Source organism: Neopsephotus bourkii, unplaced genomic scaffold (genome assembly GCF_033783945.1).
Source record: "Neopsephotus bourkii isolate Nb327-2 ecotype Australia unplaced genomic scaffold, CSIRO-AGI_Nbou_v1 NB_196, whole genome shotgun sequence".
In the NCBI taxonomy this organism is placed as follows: domain Eukaryota; kingdom Metazoa; phylum Chordata; class Aves; order Psittaciformes; family Psittacidae; genus Neopsephotus; species Neopsephotus bourkii.
In genome coordinates, this window is record NW_026900709.1 from 13,122,397 (window position 1) to 13,143,856 (window position 21,460).

The 21,460-nt window shown below is 36.8% G+C and overlaps 1 protein-coding gene across 4 annotated transcripts in view; it reads right to left on the reverse strand.

Moving 5' to 3' along the window:
• MYO3B (myosin IIIB) overlaps window positions 1-21,460 on the reverse strand; it is a 205,685-nt gene that overhangs the window by 89,075 nt on the left and 95,150 nt on the right. For all 4 annotated transcript variants that reach the window (XM_061342730.1, XM_061342724.1, XM_061342747.1 and 1 more), the window contains exons 12-24: window positions 13,631-13,727; window positions 12,623-12,739; window positions 11,691-11,795; window positions 9,496-9,579; window positions 8,628-8,830; window positions 8,158-8,256; window positions 7,444-7,558; window positions 6,906-7,032; window positions 6,549-6,759; window positions 5,324-5,471; window positions 4,931-5,084; window positions 2,902-2,990; window positions 1,574-1,703 (exon numbers count right to left, since the gene is read on the reverse strand). In XM_061342730.1, the coding sequence (XP_061198714.1) occupies window positions 1,574-1,703; window positions 2,902-2,990; window positions 4,931-5,084; window positions 5,324-5,471; window positions 6,549-6,759; window positions 6,906-7,032; window positions 7,444-7,558; window positions 8,158-8,256; window positions 8,628-8,830; window positions 9,496-9,579; window positions 11,691-11,795; window positions 12,623-12,739; window positions 13,631-13,727 (1,679 nt within the window). The remainder of the gene's footprint in view (window positions 1-1,573; window positions 1,704-2,901; window positions 2,991-4,930; window positions 5,085-5,323; window positions 5,472-6,548; window positions 6,760-6,905; window positions 7,033-7,443; window positions 7,559-8,157; window positions 8,257-8,627; window positions 8,831-9,495; window positions 9,580-11,690; window positions 11,796-12,622; window positions 12,740-13,630; window positions 13,728-21,460) is intronic.

The window sequence follows — 21,460 nt, forward strand, 5'->3', positions numbered from 1 at the left end:
GTGCTGCTGCCACTGAAAATATCTAAAGAGCCAGAGGAAAATTACTTTACACGAAATCATCAGCATTCTGATTTTAAAATGGCAATAAGATCAAACGTGTAATAATTACAACAGTTTGGACTGATATATGGGACAAAGCACCTAATCTGTTTCATTCTCACAATGAGCTCTAAGGTATAAAATGGCTACTAGAAAGGGATGCAGAGGCACATTTGACCAGATGTGAGCTTATTTTTTGCTTTGTTTGAACTATCTAGCATGAGTAAAACAATCTCTTTTACCAGTTTAACAGACTCAAATGTCAGAAGTGGACAGAAAGATTCTTTGTTCCTCACTTGGACATAAACCAATCCTACTCCACTTTAAACTATATTCGCCTCCATCTCAGCTTGTCATAGCTGAAAGGAGAAGGAGATTCCTCATTGGTTCCTCGCTTCTCAGGAACCTCTAAAAGCATAATTTGAAGGGGTGCAACCCAGAGCCTTCTAATTACTGGAAAATAACAGAGATATTTTAACAGGAATCTATCCTATGTAGAATATAAACTGATACTGTGCTATCAATTTTACAGGTGCAAAGAAGGCTCTAATATATGTCTTTTTCCAGATGTTTTTTTTCTACACAGAAATCTCAAGAGAGACTAGATGCACCACCAGAGGCTATAACTGGGCTACTGAGGATGCAGAAATCCCAGATAGGGTGGCTGCACAGGCACAGAATTGCACCTACAGCCTATGTACGGTAAGCCTTCATGCAACTAATGCACGTACACTTATTTCTACCTAAAAATACAGTATCATTTGCATATGTCATTATCAGATTACAAGAATTTTGCAGTCTAATACAATCCATCATAATTACATCATTCCTTAGTATTACATCTTTTTCTTACTCTTCATGAAAACAATATTTTACATATAAGGAGAGTATTGAGAGATGTGTACATTTGTTGCCTTGTTTGCATGTATACTGCAGATCATTTGTACAGGTTAATGGTATTCTGTCATCTATCCGTGGAGTAATCAAAGTTCATCTTGCTGCTCTATTCAGCTATAGATCAGTGCACTTTTATATGTCAGTATCAACAAGTTTTAAATCAACTGAATTAATGAATTCTAGCAGATTACTATGTGGTTTTTATAATTTGTAAGAAACTTTATTTATTGCATCTATGCCTCTAAACAGATGGCTATTAACTTCAAAATAACTTGATCTACATTGCAGCACTTATAAATCGTAAGACACGGTGCAAACTATCAACTGGGAATTGATCTCAGTAATAGACTAAGAACCAAGAAACTCCTATATTCTCATCCTGCTCTGAGAAGTTCTTGCTCTTTCTCTGGAATGAGGGATGAATCTTTCTGTGTTTTTTAGAAGAATTCATGTCTACATGTTTAAAAAGTAATAAAATATGGTAATTAACATTTTAGCTATCTAGGAAACTTTAAACAGCAGAGCTGAAAAAAAATTAAAAAAAAAAACCACCCAAAACTCTCTAGGAACAATTACAATTTTGGAGGAGTAGGTAGCTGAACATGTTGCAATGTTAGCAAAGCTGTGCAGAAAATACCTGTCTTTGTTAATGGGCTAGAGAACAGCTGCTGAAGAAGTTTGTTCTCTGAAGTTCGCAAGACCACCACTATGTCAGCAGGAAGTGTGTCTCTGTTCTTCTCAAGGAATGCACTGGCATCATATAATACCTAGCATGGGAAAGAGATTCAGAAAAGTTGCCAAAAAAAAAGCACTATATGTGAACAGAGAGGATGATCAAGTAGACCAGTTAATTTGGCTCTGGCATGCCAATGAATTATCTGCAAAGTGTACAGCTACAGTAGTGTCTTCAGAAGGAGAAATATCTATAAACGGCACCTATGTTCATAGCATTCCACTTCACGTCAAATTGGGTTAACTGGCTTAAATCATGTTGCATTATGCTTTGTCACGTGTAACTATGGTATGCATGATGCAATATAACAGAGATACTTCATGAAAGCTTAAACTGACAATTTATGTGTGAAATAAGAAACTAGCAATATTCCTCGCTAGCCCAATTGCACTGGAGTCAATTAGTTTACATAGAAACTGAATGTCCTCCTGCAATACAGAACTGGCCAGCAGTGTTTTTATGACTTGGCCATTTGGTTACAAAGAATTTCCTAAACATGTGTGAAATTTTAGTTATTCTTAACAAGCCAGAAAGCTGGACAAAGTTTACTATAACATATCTTAAAATTCTGGAGTTTTATGAGCCAGAGATGGGACTTCCTTGATAACTATATAAAACATGGCTATTTCAGTTTTGCTCAAACAAAGGCTTGGAACTGTAATCACAAGCAAAGCTCATGTTACGTAAAACAACTGGCTTATTATTCCCAATATAAAATAATAGGTGAACTGCTAAGAACAAAAGAAGTTAGGAGCTACAGAGTACAAGAAAACATCTGTGCTCGCTAGCTGCAGTCTTTCCAATGCTCTCTAGAGGATTTTAAGTTCTGTTGCAGATGCTGGCTTACACTGCATTTTGTGCGTATACTTCTATGCACTCACACACAGAACTACTGGCATTTACACGATGTTAACAATCATGTAGCCTGTTTTGGCTCCAGAGAATTGGTCCTTTGAAATGATTGTAGTAATGATGTTTCTGGTGCCAGATTTCTTACAGAATGAAAGGTGGTTATTGTCTACACAATTTGTGAAAGAACCCTAAGGATAACTTCCAAAATAGAGTACTACACATGAAAATTTTATTGTAGAATCTACATTTCTGTAAACTTTATTATTTTGACTCTCAAATTTTTTGAAAAAAAAAAATTAAATCCTAAACCAGAAACTTTGGATAAAGCAAGTAATTCCCATACCAGTTATTTGCACTGAATAAAAATCACGTGGCCTTACCTTTCCAGCATAGTGCTGAATACCAAAGGACAATTCTACTCCTTTTGGTCTCCAAAAGTATTTGCATCGTAAATTGCCTTCAAATTTATCTAGACATTAGGAAGAGATTGCTATAAGTAACTTAGAGTGACTAAGTAAAATCTTCATCCTAACTAGGGACAATTTGCTGCTCAAGAAGCCAGAACCACTATAAACACATATATTATCAGATTGCTCTTAAATAGCTGTGTGCCAGGTTCTCTGTGCTTTCTTCCAAACTGCCACTTGAATGGAACAACTCATCCCAGAGTAGTCCAGTAAGACCATCTTTCAAATCCCACTGCTTGTGGATAGTTTCATGCATGGAAAACTATCAAATACAGGGGCCAATGAGAAAGTGTAACCACTGGTCATATTTTGCTATGAATTTGCTTAAATAGGGTTTGGGGTAGGTTTATTTCAACTATAATCATTCAAAATTGTCCATGTGTCTTGCTTGCTTAAATGCCTATTATTTGTATTTTCCCTTTCTTCCTTTCCCCATTCATTTGACTTTGAGCATCATGTTTTAAGTATATGTTAATGTCTTCCTGCTGGGATCATCTCTCATTTACCTTTGGACTTCTACAGAAAAAGAGGTTTTTAACTAAAACCTCTTTTAAAGAGGCTTTCTCTTTCCTATGACTACCTCTAAAGAGCTGACAGAAAAAAACCCCACCACTTTCTATGAAAAATGTCTTTTATACCCTGTGACATTTTGTATGCTCTTTAATAGTTTGAAATTAAATTAGTGCTGATACAGTAAAACTTGTTGTTATATTTCTTTACGTGAACTAGCAACTAGAGACCTCAGGCCAAAATCAATTGATAAAATTCTCTGTCTTCTTGTGTAGGTCAGAGAATATTATCAACATGTTTTTTCTAATGTTGGAATCCATTCATATTTTTTATTAGTTTTTTTCTTTCTATTAACATTTAATCAAGCTTGTACCTAAAGCTAGAAGAACTGACTTTGGAATTTCAGGAGGTGGGAGGAAGGTGGCAGAATTAATTACTGTCTGACACATCTGGAGAAATGTCCCACTTTGCTGTCTCCTTGAGGGATCCTGCTGTGCTGTGTATAGATCAACAGTATGACTGATCGGCACTGGACCAAGGCAAGCGCCTCTGTGAAAGTGTAAGTTCAATATTCAGTATTAACTGATTTATAGGACCAACAGGGAAGCACACAGCTTCTGTACACAAAAAAAAAAGGACTGGAAGGAAACCACAGCATTCATTCTATCTGTGACTTAAATTTAAGTTTCAACTTAGCCTAGCAGAAGTGAAAAATCTTGTACATATATCATGCAGTTTAACAGGCAGCTGTTATTTTTCTCTAGCAGTTAAGAGTTTCTGCTGCACATTCCATTGAAGGAACTGCAATTCTGTTTCATACAGCAGGGAAAAATGTAGCTTTAGTAAATAAAAATCAGGGCAACCGTTTCAAACATGGATGCTCTCCATGTTTTAAAGTTTGCACCAAGATTTGTTAAACTATATGTAAAATATGCACAAATGAAGGGAAATATTCAGCCAGATGGCACACCAGAAATAACACACACTTTCTATTTATGATGAGATAATCTGGAGCGAAGCACTATTTTCTAATTGGATAAACATGGGCCTAGAAGCCTGGAAGATCTAAATTTTACTCTCAACACTAATGCTGCTCACAGGGTGGTCCTAGACACAAGATTCTACAATGTCTCAGCCTTCCCTTCAGTAAATGGAGATAAATGCTGGTTGATGGTGGTCTTATACAGGGACAAGACACAGGTTATTTCTTTATAACAATGGAAAGACAACAAGCCCTAGAAACCTGATATATAAGATAACTTTAGCAATATGAAAAGAACAGAAAACACATAAGCAGAGGAAAATAATGAAGCACAATGACAAATATGTGCCAAATGAAATGGCACAGCCTTAGCAGGACAACTAAGCTAGTTGTCCATTGTGCCCTATCAAAATACATTTGTTATTTCCCATAATTTTTGTTTGCACATACCAACTAAAGTTAGGTCTGTTGCCTGAGGAAATCGACTTTCTTCATCTAGTAGAGACAGGAGACCCATGGGTTTCTGGAGGAACATATCTAGAAGTGGACGGTTGTCCTCATACTCTACTGTAGTAGCATCAATGCCCTCACTTTGATACTCCATCTACAAAGTCACCAACACAGTTTCAATACTGAACCAGTAAAAGTAACATCATCATTAGATCATTTATGATGCACAGCAATATCTATATGCCCCAATAACATTATTTACAGAACTCCTACTGAAAGATGTTGTTATCTTGCATTTAAATCACATACCCATTTTACAGATTATGATGTATAGATTATGTTCTGTCTTTCAGGACAGCTGATTCAACTAGATCGCATCAGAGTTGAATTTACCTGCTCAAGTGCAAAGATATGTTGATTGAAATAAAATTGAATCTGTTCATTAGCAATATTTATGCACAGCTGTTCAAAGGAATTTCTTGTGAAGTTCTCAAATCCAAATATGTCTAGAATCCCAATATTCATCCCATTTTCAGTATTGCTGCATGTGAAAATACAAAGAAAGTTCATCATGGGCAGCACCAAGTTACAATAAATATGGTAACCAAAACTGCATAATTGATTCAGTCTGTCAGATGCAAAAAGAGAGAAGAAAAAGTGTGTTTAAGACAACTTGTGCAATTTTTCAGCATTGTTAACAGTTTTGTTTTTCACTTGCTTCTTTCAAATTTCCATGAATAAGGCAGGCGAGTCATAGGTACGTACTAACAGACAGCACCTATATTAAAAAAAGTGGTTTCAACAGGCAGATCCCAAATAAAGATACTGTCTTGCTCCTACAGATGGGCAACAGGTGTCAAGCTTTAATAGCATGTTTTTGCTATACTCAGCCAGTAGGGCCATGTCTGCTGCCACTAGAAGGTGAACTGTTAAAAGCCCATGTGGTAGCTCAAGCAGACTTGTACCAGTCACCATCAGAAATGCAAGTATGGATGAGGCCATGTCTATACAATATAGGGAGTACAGCCAAGTACAGACCTTGGATCAGAGGATTTTCACATCACCTAAGAGGTCCTCATTTCTAAAAATCTCTACAGCTGCCTGAAAAGACCATAGCAGCCAGATCAGTACCTGGCAATGAAATTATAAGGATGCAGAGTGTGAATGTTTCTGTAACTATGAAAAATAAAAAAAAAAAAAAAAATAATTCACATCTCAAGTAGCAGCAGAATAGTAATCTGAGATTTCTATTTATTAACCATCTTACAAAAGCAGATGGATTGTAAGGACTGTGAATACATACTAAAGTCCTGCAGTTATTCCAAATATTTACCAGCCTTTGGTATGATTTTAATGTTCACTACATCAGAAACATGTCTCTAAAGAATTGTACAGTACTCAACCACCCAATTTCTACTGACTTCAGTGCAAAATTCCCTTCAGCTCTTTGAATCTGTTGGGGTTAATGTTCTGGTAGCAGAATTCAGTATCACAGCATGAAAACCATTTTGAAGACTTAGCCAAAATAAACACAGCACCCTTTCTGCAAAATCAAAAATGTACAAACAGAGGAACCCATATGCACACTAAGTACACAATTCAGTGATGTGTAACTTACCATATATTTTTATCTGGCTGAAGCAGCGTATTAATACGATTTACGATCCAGCTGAAGAGGCGGCCATAAAGTGCTTTAGACATGGCATCTCGCACGTCAGCTGCTTTGTCCACAGTGTTTGTTCGGATAATAGTCTCCCCTCGTGTTACAACACAGTGGGAGGTTAGGGCCTCTTGAAGTTCTTCTGACCCAATACTTAGCAGTGCAGCAGCTAAAAGACAGTGGGGAAAAAAATACAGGACTGTGATTATGCAGTGGAAATCACTAGCATTTGTCCAACTATTGCCATGAGTTAGACATTCTCCCAAATACAGTCATATTGCATTTACAGAATTGACAATGTTAAAATGCATTTACCATTATCTAAGGCTTCTGGGTTGGGAACTTCACTTTTATCTGTTTGGTGTTGTGAAGAAATGGCAGCAAACTCAATATTTCCAGTATTTAGGATTCCAGTCAGAATTCTGTACACTGAGTACACTTCCTGTAAAGGATGACAAGAAGCACTTTTAAGGAATCCAATTAGATATATAGAACATATTTAGGCTATTAAAGAAAAATTTATAGCTATGTATTAAAGAAAAATGTATAGCTATAAAGAAAAATGGAATAGCTATTAAAGCTTGTATCTTGATCTGAGACAAAGTTCTATATGGCCCTATTGACCGAGAAAACTGTGTGACAGAGGATTGTGGGTGGACCTGCCTGAGTACCAAGACCTCAGGCTGGTCTTGGCTTCCAAGTGTGTGGTTATGCTTCCACAGTTCACTTCTGTCACAAGAGATTCTGTGGCACAGATGCACATCCAGAAAACCAAACGGCACTCTGCACAGGCAGCACTGGACGTGATTTTCATAAAGAAGGTCAATAATGGTTTAGCAATGAGATCTCTTACCTCATCAGTGAATCCTATAATTCTAAAGCAATGCTGAATTGCTTCAAATTGTCTTCCATAGGAATCTTTAGTAACAATATCATGCATTACTTTTCCAGTTTCATTATCAATATATCTAAATAGAGAGGGAGAAAGAAAGCACCATACTAGCAGATACATGGGTACAATCTCCAGTGACTTCAAAGCAAGTCCCTCAGTAACTGGAAAGGGCATATATTTCAGTATCTTCCAATTATATACTTTAGTGCTAATTTATAGCAAGGTTTTGTTTCTGTTGCACTGACTTCTGCTTATTCTTTCTTAGTATCTATTATAGTGTTACCAAAATTTCACACACATCCCCTCACTCATACAGATCAGGTGCACACCAAGTACAAATACCAATTAAAAAACAGATCTCCAAATCATATTCTGGGTTCTTAGTGAAGCATTAGAGTAAGAAATCATAAGGCACTTGTCCTGACATGAAAGCATAACAGAACATCTACATGATAATAAGCTTGATTCTTTCTCCTCCTCTTTAAATAGTTCAAGTTCTCAAACACATACAAATAATGCAATGCCTTACTGTCCATCCTCTTCATTTAGGAGGATTAAAAAAGATCCTTAAGGGATGGAGAAGGATTAAGAGAGATTTTAAGGCATCATACTGAAAACAAGAGCTGATCAATAGCTAATTACAACAAGCAGTTAAAACAAGTGAGTGATAGTTACCTAGGAGGCTTTTTATCAGGAAGTCTATATTCAGAAAGCTTCTTCTGATGATAAAGGCCAGCATAAATATAATAAAAGATATGGAAGTTTTTCTCTCCCCTATATATATTAAAAAAAAAAAAAAAATCCATTTAAAGCATGTGTTTATTCTTGTGGCATCTTGTACAAGGTAAAAGTAGATGTTCTCATCATGAGCTCACTGAAATACATAACAAATCTCCCACTTGCTTTAACGTTGTAGGATTAGCAGCTGTGAAACACAGAAAACCCAACCAACTACAATATTTTTCCAAAGAATGGAGGCACTCTAGCTTCCACTGGGAAAGAAACTGATGATTCTTGTTATCATAGCACTATACAAAGGCTCACTGGTTTAGAAGAAGACACAGTAGTATTTAAAAGAAAGATTTTTGACAATTAAAAAGAATAAAAACATTACATAAATGTGAAAGGACAGACAATATACCTACACAGCCTGTTTTATGACCCTTGATTTTTCAAGTAGATACTCAGAAATCTTTGCCCCCATTACAGCTCCTGTGGGTGTAAACATCATTTCCAGGTATTTTCCAAAGCGACTTGAGTTGTCATTGATGGCAGTGCAGGCATTTCCAAATGCTTCAACCAGAGGATTTACCTGAAGAATTTTCTCACGCAAAGCACGGTTATTTGCCTTGACAGAACAGATACAGATCAGAAGGGTCATGAAAAGAATATACTGTTTAACCATAATCCAATTCCTGCTTCAGAAGCATAGCATCCCTTTCTCATGTTTGTATGGACTTAGATACTGCATTAACCTTTGTATTTATAAAACAACAAGACCAACAAATGGATGAGGAAGTCTCCCACAGGCAGGAAATCCCAGATTTTTCTTTCTCTGCAATTGTTCTGCCTCCGAGATATCATACAATTAGTCAGAGCACTGAAACCATTAAAACTAAACACACCTACTTAAGGTTAACTTTACACACTTGATTTTCCTGTCATTTTGCAACAAGAGCATTACTCATAACATTTAAATGTTATGCCATAGTAAGATCTGTCATTTTTTACTGTATAAATGAACATGGTATATTTGATAAATATTGTAAATAACTACAGGCACTAAATACTCAGGATCAGGCACCTTCTCTTTAAAAAAATACTGAATGGTTTGGTGTGGGTCATTCTCTAGTATCTTAATTCAATACTCTCCCATGCATGATTACTCTGCCCCTAATTCAAGTGGGACAACTCACATGAACATCTTTAAGTAGTAAAGAATAAATAAAGTGGAAACTGGAGGTAGCGTTGGAAGGATTTGATCATAGTTTTACATGATTGGCTAAGAAATACCTTTCCCAAGAAGGTCAAATGTTGGACGATCAGATGGGCACTTTCGGTCTTTCCAGCACCACTTTCCCCACTGATGACAATGCACTGAACACACAAAACCAAAGTTAAGTGCACAGCTCACCACATGATCAATTTCAGCTATTATGGCTTCTATCTGTTATTTAACGCTTAGCACCAAGACTACAAAATACTTTAAGGGTCAACTCCCTCAATTTCCTTCTGAAAGGAAATATCAGCAAAGGCTCAGTGTAATAATTTATTCCCTAGATAACTAAAATGCATCTCACAATGCCTGACAGCAATGTGCACCTGTGTGAAGCAGTGACTGAATTTCTAAGAGCTAAGACATATAAATGAGTGACCACATTTATAGACTAACACACACTGTGAGCCTACGTGGCTTGTTTCAAATGCATAAAACTCAGCAAATTGCCAAAGCTCAGTTGATGTGGCATAATTCAACAGTGCATCTGAGCTCACTGTATTGATTTCATATGAATTAACATGAAACACAGGGTACAGCTGTATGTAATACACTGACCAAAAGTCTCCTCCTGGCTTTAGAAATGATCTTTAATAATTGCTGCTGTGTAGAGAGATTTTCTGTAGGTTACACTAATATTCAAGCTAGAACAGCAAACTAGCATCTAAACGTTCCAGAAGAATATGCATCTGCTCATTGGATGATTCTGGGAGAACATATTCATCCATACTCTTCCTGAGCCAGCAGTCTTAACACAAGGTATTTTATAGGCTCTGCAAATGGCTTCCAGACTCAGGGATTAGCTAAAATGGCCTAAACCAGTTGGTATCCTCCTCTCTGATGTTACACTTCATGGACGAGATGGAAAGAGAAGACCAGTACACCCTGAAGGCCAGCACGCCCTGAAGGCCAGATGACAGCTGAACGTGTTAGACCTGGAGTCAATTTTCAGGCTTCACAGGAAAATACAAGGGAAAGGTCAATGGATAAAACAAACAATCAATTTATTTTTGATCTGGCTACAGTGTTTATGTAATGCACCTTTACTTGAAGAACCATAACATTTGCCATGCAATGTAGATAAACATGTTTCTGTTACCCTTTGCAAACAGAAAACAGGAAACTGACTCAGATCTAAATGGAATTTACTCCTTAAACAGGTATGAAACATATTATATCAAAGATGTACAAAGTCAGCCTGACAGGCCAATGTCAAAACTATTATTTTCCTTGGATAACAAGTTCTCACATAAGTTACTGTACAAGAGTACTTGTTTTCTCTCATGTCTCCATCAAAGAACATATAAGTCATTAAAGAACTACTGGACACCTCTCAGGCCAATCTACTTGTTCATGCTCCACAGACCTCCTCCTTTCTTCATCTTCAATGTCCCTTTTATTTATTTTCTTTGCTTGGTATTTTCTGACTGCAGGCATTTTACTATTTTATTCTGTTTTTGTGATTTTAAAAAACCATTTTTTATGAATTAGTATGTGATATGCAAGGTAAAATCAGAAGGATTTTATAAATAAAAATAATTATCAGGTCTTAACATTCATGTACATACAGCGCATCAAAATAGAGTACAAAGTTACAAAATAATGTAATAAAAAGAAATCTAGCTTCTGCAGCATGGTATTTCTTTCTCATTAAAATCATTGCTATGTAATTTGATTTGTGTGCTTATTACATTTATATTAGGCCTATCCTTATCATACTTTACTAAAAATATTCATAGTTCCTATTTTTGTGACTTGTACTTAAAGGACTTGATTATCCATTGCTTGATAGTATCTTTATGCAACGGAAAAGTGGTTCTAACTCAGTCTGCTATTGCATTGAGACCCTGCTATTTTACATTGGTGCAAATTATTTCAATACCTAGTGCAAGTCAGGCTACAACTAGAGTGTGCAGCAACACTTGCAGATGCTATCAACTTCCAGGACTTCATGGGTGTCAGGAAACTATACTGGGCAGGCAATCCTACCATCTTACTTTACAATCTTTTAGTCTTGTTTATGGCATTGTGTCCTCTTCAAATTTCCCAAACCTGTCTATATTTCTATTCTGGTTTTCCTGATGTAGGAATAAAAGGCTTAAAGAAAAAAAAAAATTCCAAAGTACAAAATAACAGAAAATTAGTCATAGCCATGTAGCATAGTGGCAATATGATTAACATGAAGTTTAAACCCAAATGGACAGATTCTTACCTGATCTTTGCTGAATGTAACCATACTTTGGTAGGCAGCATCCGCAGAGGCAAATATGTGGGGGGGATTTGATGAACGCTTCACACCATGGTAAAGCTTAGAGAACTAAATTTAAGAGAAGACACAATTGTCAAAATATGTGATTTAGCTATGTAATAAAGAACTGAAAAGAGGCGAGTTCAAATTTCCACTGAATCTCCTGGAAGAATGATTGGCAATGCCTAGCTTCCAGAAGCAAATTACAACACCTAAAATGCACTCCGTTTCCCCCATTACACAGCAAAGGGCACTGTATCACAAGCAACAGAATTTCAAACACAAGCATTAAACCAAGGAAATACCCAACCTATACAAAAGAAACTTCAAAGACAGCTGAACCTGAAACCTGCCCCTTCTACCTGCAACCTTGATATAGGCATCCATGGAGACTAAGATTTATGACTTCACCTCTTTTAGTATTTGTAGGGAATTAAGCTGCCTCTCTCTTTACAGCATTTGATTCACTTGTTTACTTTAAGAAGCGGCTGATGGCACAGGACATGTAATAACCCGATAGTCAGAGCAATTCTTCAGGAAGCAACAGCCTCAGCATGAGGAGGTTCATACAGCCATCTTCTGCTTCCCAGAAGAAAGCCCAGATGAGAGACACAGTGGAGGCTGGGGTAATCTTCACCCCTCCTGTGGAATATGTGCCATCAAGCAGAAAGGAATGGAATCAAATGAGACCGAATCAGGGCTGAAGGGTGGAGGGAGTGGGAGAGGGAGGGGATAAAAAACGTTGTAGCTACACTTTTTTGAAAGAAGAAGAAAAGGCTGGCTTTTCATCTGTGCTCCTACCTTTCAACATCACTTAAGCATTTTAAGTATTTTAGCCAGTGGTGTTAATACAAACTGTAAAGTGAACAGTGTCCACAGCTTGGAATCTCTCTTACCTGGGGAGAATAAATGCTGAGATTCTGGAAGGGGTTTAAGGCTATTAAAATGTCTCCAACATAAGTATAAATTTGTAAGTCGGCATAGCGTTTCTGCAGCTGATGGATAATTGTATCCTGAGAAGATTATAAAAAGTTTGATAGTTAAACAGTATTTTCCCAGTTAGGTAGATTTTTGTAAATATACTGAGAACACTAATTAGGCAATACTTATAATAAGTGTTACTAATTATTTTTCAAATGCCAACACCACAAAAACAGACAAATATTTTCAAAATTCTTGCTAATGCCATAAGGCTAAGTTAAATGGCAACTCCTATTTCCAGAATAGTACGTATTCTGTTATATCAGCCTGAGAAGAAAACCTTCTGAAAAGAAAATGGCCATGCACATTATTGCTGCATAGCATATTTCCATTAAATTTTTTATTTAGCCATGAAAAAAGGATAATAATTTTTCAAGGATTAAATTTTAAGTGGTAATAAGAGACTGTTCTAAAGAGGACATGAGCACAATTTAATACCATGTCTTTTTCTTGCTGACATGTAATTTAAGGATCATCAAAACAAAAATTTACAGATACTCTGCATGTAGGTGATACAGTGAAATATGCAACTGATACTGTTTTATCACTTTTTATCCAGAAGCTGTAGATATCATATTACTTTATAATTTCCCATAAATATAATAACCCATAAATTAGCCAATTTTAGGAAAAATCTCTTAAATCTAGATCTTCAGAACTAAACTTGACATTTTAGGAAACCTACTTACAAAATAATTTAAACTAGCATCATTCATAGTTAAGCTCTCCACATAATACATTTCACTGCTACTGCTTTTATGTCACTATATAGGATACTAATGAAGTGATGACAGCAGAGCAGTCACGTGACAATGCCATGGTGAGACAAGAAGGAAATCTTCTCATTCTGTTAAAAGAAGCCTAAGAAACAGGCAAATTGTGAGACACAATTGTCAGAAACTGCTACTCAGCCAGTACAGTACCTCATCTAGAACTTCTAGATTTACCAGATCATCATCTAGAGAGTACTTGTCAGCTCCATCCACATGGTAAGGTCTTCTAGTGTGTATTCGTTCGTGCCTGCAATGTGTTAGTAGAGCACCAGTGTTATAACACTGTATCAAGGACAGCAAACATTAAGAGGCAGTGGGAAGTCATGGGTGAGTGGTTTTGTCATGCAGAAAACACAGACATGCTCTCTGAAATACATATTTTTGCCTGCAATATCCTTTTATAAAAGCAATAGGTCAGCTTGCTGTCCACTGTAATACCTGTTTTCTCTTTCACAATATATAACCCTATTTATCAGTGCTCAGAGATGAAGATTTACCTGCAGACTTACTACTCCCCACTAACACAGTAAAGAATCAAACATTTCTTTTCCCTTCCCTTCTCACTCTAAGTTAATAAACTACCACTTTGTTTAATTAAATCTTCCACCCATGTACCTAGCCTATAGTATTGTCATCTAATGGTTATAAGAAGCAATAAGTAGTATAAAATCCTTCTGTTACCTTTGTGTATGACAAAGTGCCTCCTCAGATGACCCTAGATCTGGCCCAAAACATTTCTGAGCCACAGCTTCCATCAGACTCTAAACTGTATGGATGTTCAGTCAGCTTGTCCTCAGAGATTTAAGTCACACAATAAGCAGCAGAGACAAACTGTCGCATAACCCCTTTATAATCAGATTATGCTGAAGGAATCTTTGAAAATGCTGTGTGTATGTTTTTAAACAACACATCTTGTTGAAACAGGGACAAATCAAGAGGCTGTAAATATGTCTTCCGCAGAGGGGGTGAAATATGAATGCTGTAAGCACAACTAGGCTTTTCTTTACAACAAACATAATCAAAGCATAGTAGGAGGACACCCACTGAGATACAGTCTGCATCCTGCTGAGTAACATTTAGCATTGATCCTCAATGACAGTCCTTGACAGATTGTTTCTGCATTGGTTGGCATGTAGAACGTAGGAATCACATGATCACACATCCCAAAACAACACTAAATATTACATCAAGCGCTAACAGAAATGTACTCTGACTTGGCAGGAAACACTTTTTATCTACAATGTTGAAGATACAGCAGGTCTTCTTTTCTTTAATCGTATCTTCATGGAATCCTGTCTCAAAAATGAGCATAGAGGCTTTTGCTTTTTCCCCTTTATGAACGCTTCTGCATTAGAAGCTAATGAACTTTCATTTAATATGGAGAACATTTTCATATCCAAGATCTATAATATCATCATCAGAAGTATTGCATTAAAAGTGTCTAACACAGAGGAAGAAGACTGTTAGCTACACTGATAATTGTGAATCACATTTAAAGATCCTAAATATTTTTATGTTGATTTTTATTCTTTTTTCCTTATTTACTTTTGGCTAATCAGTGAGTTCTGGAAAAGTATTTTTGTAATGGTTTATTTAAACTGCAACTAAATGAAAATATGCAAACTGTTTTGTCAGCTAGGAAATAAAATAGCAGGAACATAGCAGGTTTTGCTGACAGTCCCACTTACACTTTACATCCTGTATGTTCAGAGATGGTAGTTTGCTTGATCTTCTATGTAAGAAGAAGTGAAAGAAGGAGAACACAAATAAGAAGCTACGAAAGAAAAACTGTTAAAGTGGATATTATTTCCAGTGGGCAGCATGATGATCATGTGAATTTGTTCAAAATTCCATTCAATTATTTTTTTTATTAAGTGGTGGGTTGTGGAGGGGGGTGCTGCCTTTTTTTTAACGCAGCCACTATATTCAAGAACACTACACTTTGCTGACAAGCCAGATCCTCAAAGGAATAGGAACGCATGTAAGTGGCCTAAGATACTGCTTGGGTTTGTTTTTTTATTTTAATTGTCTTATGTTTCAAACCAGAATTCAACCTCTTACTTCACTGCAGAGAAAAAAGCTGTTGTAAATAACGTAAATCATTTAGAGACAGGAGCACCCCTCAGTCTACAAATTAAGCATATATTTTAACAGTTGCTTTACTTCATGGAGATGTGACTAACAAAGTGATGGCCAGACAGCATAACTAACATAACTCATCTGTGAAGCTTTTTCTTCCTGAAACAAACCATCACAGCCACAATATCAAATTGCAACAAGTTACAAGTACAGACGTATCTATCAGAGGTGAAGGGAGAAGGGGGAAGAGGGCACATTCAAACCTAAGCATCTCTAATTGCAGAATGGCTTTGTAAACTAATCTGTTATCTGATTGTGTATTAAACTCCCGCTGTTTGCTCTCCTTAAGTAATAAACAAACATTTTTTTAATTAGTATTGGAAAAGGATGGGTTTTTTAACACTTTGTAAATAACTAAGGAAACTGGTACTACTCAAATACAAGTAAAACATATATACCTTTGTGCATACATTTTCTTGTGCTTAACTCATTTTCCTAAGTACATGATTAGGAAGAGGATATTAGGAGCATAACATCACATTAGCTTCAAATCTCCTGCTGGCCTCATCAGTTTTCTACTGACCCTATGTCCTGCAAAGACATTGACTGAGTGGGAAGGAAGAATACAGAGAGTAACCTTTAATTATTTCCAGAATTTTACATAAGAAATACAATCTGTTATAAAATATATATATAAAAAATATCTTAAAAAGCCTAAGGAAGGAAATACTTTCAATTGGGGAAGTAATTTTTAGTATATGCTTTGCATAAAAAGTACAATTATCAGCCATTTTTTTCAATTACCTTTCCTTTCTGATGACATACAAGGTGCACAAGAAATAAAAATCAAAGGTGTTCATTTGCCTTAAGCTTCCAGCAATGTTCTGAATCATCCCCTGGAGGATGTAATCTTTTCACTGCCAAAAAAAGTGGCAGAAAGGGCCATCCTACCTTATCAAATCTGAGGAGCAGCATTAGGTTTATTCCAGAACTCTAGTGACGAACACTGTCTGTTAAATAAGGTTCTACCCTCCCAAGCATTTTCTCTTTGCCTTTTTATCAGGTAGGCAGGAATAGCTGGAAGTGACAGATTTTGCTTGGATTTTGGAGGAAGAGCAAAAGGCAGGAAACTTTTCTCCCTCAGATGAACAACTTCATTAAGATGGTGGGAAGCATTCACTTGTTCTACCTGGGGAAGAGATAAGTTGGAAAGAAAATCTCTTTTTGTACTAGATAACAGCCATAGTAATAGGAGTGCATCATAAATAGCTATATGCTCATAAGATTCTGCTACTCAGCTGATGACAGGGAAGAAAAAGCTAGATTGACCACATAGACTTCTAGATCAAACAGTCGTCTTGTGGGCAGGTCCACCCTAAGACAGGAAGCAGCATAGGCCAAGAATGCTTATGTTCATTGGGAAGCTTCCTCTCTGATCTCTCGCCTCCACTCATAATAGTCTTTAATGAATGCCATTACTTTGGCCTCTTGCTGCAGTTAAGCATTTACGCTTACTGATTTATTTTTCCCCAGGATTCACACAGGAAAAACTGCTTCTGTATTTGTTCTCTGTTACATTAATGCCAATTTTTAAATGAATTGCATGCAAACTGAGATTTACAAGAAAAATACTTAACACAATGAAAAAGAAAAGTGGAGAGTGTGCTACTGCTGCACCGAAAAACACAGCCTATTTCCCACACATTGCAAAGACTGAATTTTGCTCCTGCACTTCAAGTTTCAGCCTGGTAATTTGCTGAAGCAAGGTCATAATAGAAATACTGACACAGCCTAATTACAATATAAATGCTGCAGCTATAACAAAAATCTGTGCAACCCCCTGTAAAAACACATACACTATAATTAGAGCAAGGATCACCTTGGGGGGCCACAGTAGCTTTGAATTAAAAAAAAAAATAAAAAAAAAAAATTAACTCATTTGCCTAATATTCATATAGATGAAGGCTAGAAGAATTGCATTAAATTATATTGTGTATAGCATCAGAGAACTATTTCTGGTTCTGTTTTGGTTATTATCTCTGAGTCCAAAGGAAATTACTGGCTGGATGCAATCAAGTTTCTTGCAGTTAATTGCTTTCAAAACTTAATGTGAGCTGGCAGAGAAGCTAGATATCTGGTTGTAAGAATTACTTCCTTGGATGGACTGCTGCTGTAATCCAGCTGGCTGATAAGGGGAAAGTTGCCAAGCCACCACAGCCTCATCCTAATACCTGACAAGGTAGCCTAACATACCTGTCCTTCTCAAATGATTACAAGCTTAGATTTCCTTTCTCTGCTTGCTCCCCCCACCTTCTTCAAGTTTGATTCTTCATGATGTTCAGATTTGTGTTCTGTCCTTCAGAATGCAAGGTTTTATAACTCTGTTCCACATTGCACAAACAAACTTCTAAATGGTGACCAGCAGTAGCACACTGACCCAACATGACCCAAAACAATTAACTCTTTACTGTCTAGAGTCAGCTTGCTTAAAACCTTATCCATGTAAACACTGAAGTTTTTTCATTATTTTAGACATTGAAACTGGAGGTTGGTAGAACACCTTTTCTGGTTGATTGCTATGAAGAAGCCTATATACAGAACATAAGGCTACCTCGCCTGCAGGAAAACATCCAAGAGAAGAAAATGAGCCATGTCTGAAGCTGGCCTCTTCAAAGATGCTGATAACTGGGAAACTGTCACTTTGTACAAGGATACTATTTGAATAACCTGAAAGCATTTCACAGTCCTTGTGCAAGCACAGGATTGCTAAAATGAAAAAAAAAGAAACAAAACCCAAACAAAAAACCCCCAACAAAAACTAACACGCCCCCCACCCCGAACAAACAAACAAAACATGGTTGAAGGCGCATTACAGCATCCTCTCTAATTTTAAGAAATGATTCCTGCCTAGGGACAGCTATATACTGGTGGGAATAAGAGTGCTCCAGTTCCCAAGATGAATTACAAATCAGTATCTGTATGTTAAAAAGTAATGACGTATTTGAGTGGAAAAGAACAATTCAGCATTGCTGAAACAAATGTACATGAAACAACATTCTGATGTACTAACTTCTGCTTTTTAAGGATTAAAGAACTTTCATAGAAATAGAACTAGTGGACTATTTAATATCAAATATGTTTCTTAAAATTAAACTTCATATAACTGCTTCTATGGCAAATCTGTTAAAAGTATATTAATATATTGATTATCATTTATGCCCTGGTATTGTTAGAAACTAGACAAAACATATACATAGTTAACTGATAGCTTACAAAAGGGATATGGAAAAGAAACACAGAAAATACACAGAGCTCATCCTTATGTAACTGTGAAATTGGGCTTTTTCACAAAGCTTTTCCCCAGAAGAGCATAAGGAAGAGGCAATTCAGGAGTGGGGTGCTTATGCTGAAATTTAAACTTCACTCAAGATCATGGCAAAACTGAGACTTCAGCCTATAAGATGCCAACAGAAGAATACAGAATTTTCTTCCTCATAAGTGTGGAAAGAGGGGTATCCTGGCTGGGTTTTCTGAAACTGAAAAGACCTATTTGCATAAGGATAGGAGATATCTGCAGCTTACTGTTGAAAATAATTTAGGGAAAAAACAGAGCTGGTGAAAAAGCTTCAAAGAGCATCTTTTTCAATAAAAAAAAGCAGGAGCAACCGTTAATGCCATTTTTTCATTTTAAACTTTTCTTAGCATAAACATTTTTATTATTAATTTCTAACCTAAAAATAGAGTATAAAGCTCACTAGTAAGTGAGCAACAATATGTTTGTCAGCAGCAAACTTATGACAGCACAAATATATGTGTTAGTAGGCTCCTTTGAGCTCAGCAAGGAAAATTAAGCGCTCATTCAGTTCAGAGTTATGAAGAACTGTGCTGAAGTTAAGCCTAGCTGTACTGCACACAAATAAGTTTATAAACGAAGTATGAAAGAAACTGAGTATTTCAGTCTGTGCGTCCAGAGATCAATCCAGATGATCCAGCCAAAGGGGGGGCCAGCTTGCTTCTTTCTTCCTCTCTCTCCCTTGTTCCTGGTCACGTGGAGTATTTCGTCCTTTACACTTTAGCTGTATCAAGCAAGGCACCCATGTGCAGTCACTAACAGGGTATCAAATTATCTGAGTGTTTCTGCTGGCCTAGTTTTTTCTTTTTCTTTAGAAGTTCTACCTCGGGAAGTTTCGATAATCACTGGAGTTGCAATAAAAACAGCATCATGAGCTTGCTCCTGGGAGCTGTGGGAAAATGAAAGAATCCGGTTCTCTCCTTTTCAGTAGTGGTGAAGTGCTAGATCAGCTTACCACATCTCTCCATCATACCCTCTAAATCGGTAATACTGACTTTCCAGTCTGCAGGCTTGCTCTCAGGCAAAATGACCTTAAATGATGTCCCAAAATAGGCAAAACTGGCATGGCTCAATTGGAAAGAGAATACTATTAAAAAAGCTACAGCTGCTAAATCAGTAAACCAAAAGATGCAAATCCAAAGCACTGCTGCTTTAAGACTTTCAAATGAGAAAAAACCCAGATGCCTCCTGATCAGTTGTCATCACCAGTGACTCCCTGGGTCCCTCACCGTGGAAGTGTTGTTAACACCAGCATCCCAATGATTTTCCAATTTCTGAAAATTTTGGCCTGTGCCTGAGAACATTTTCTTTTCCTTATCTTTCAAATGACTGATCTGTAGTGTTGCTGTACTCCTAGAAAGGGCATCTACTTTTCTTTATCTCTGAACCAGGGAATTAATGCACATTTCATTGTACCTGTCATGGGCACATCAATAAACAGAAAAAGAATGCACATATATCCAGTCGTACAATAGAAAGGTCTTACTCAACAGGGGCTTTAATTGGCCTATTTACATTGAAGTGGTGACTATACATTCAGATGTCTTCTACAGAACACCGCAAATGAACACCAGTAAATTCTTTTACTGTATTATCTGGTCATGTGTTCTTCTGCGTGCCAGATTCTGTACTGAAAATTACGTTATAAATGCATTACAGGGTTTTTACAGGCTTTTAATTGGTACAAATATTCCTAGAAGGTACTATCTCTCTATTACAGAGCCAAGCTCTTTACTGTTATGAGACTATGTCTACCCTCTGGGGAAAATGACAATTAGATGCTCATGGTGTTTAGATCCCTTGCAATAATCTTAAGTTTGTAGTCCAGTATTAACTGTCTGTCCCACATACTTGTTTTTTTGCAGGGATATGCTTTTGCAGCCTCATTTAGTCAAGTTTCAAATCTTTAGAAAATCAGCACTTCATCACTGTGAACAATGTTGTAGATTTCAGTGGTAAAACCTCACTAAATTTTTGTCCTCACTCAGGATGCTCTCAGCCCTGATTAAAGTGGGCTGGTGCTGCAAAGAACAAGTATACTGGAGTATAACACTACACAGAAAGACATTCTTTAATAGCAGTTTGCTGTTAAAATAGCATTTGCCTCAAACTGAAGCCAGTAGCAGGGCCCACCTGCTTCACAGTAAAGACAACTACTTCTACAGCAGCCTAATCATGTCTCCCCACAAATCATTCACTGGCAGAGGAAGAAGCCACCTACTTCAAAAGCATGGCCAAAAGCAAGCCAACAGTCCAGTAAATAATGAGATGGGTACAAAGAGTCTGTTGAGAGTAAAGCTTTGAGGTAAAGCTTTAAAAATAAAAAAGAAATTATAATAGACATGGGAAAGCTGAATTCAGCGAAGAGAAAGAACAAGTGGGCTGCAAACTACAGGTGAGGAGGAATACCAAGAACAGAGAAATTGCTGGAAAAAACAGAAGAACCTAAGGTAGGCACTTTCTGAAGGTGGAGAATAGAAACAGAAGCTATTGGAGTGGTAGAGGAAGAAGACACAACCTGACACTAACAGGAGAACAAAGCCTTATGG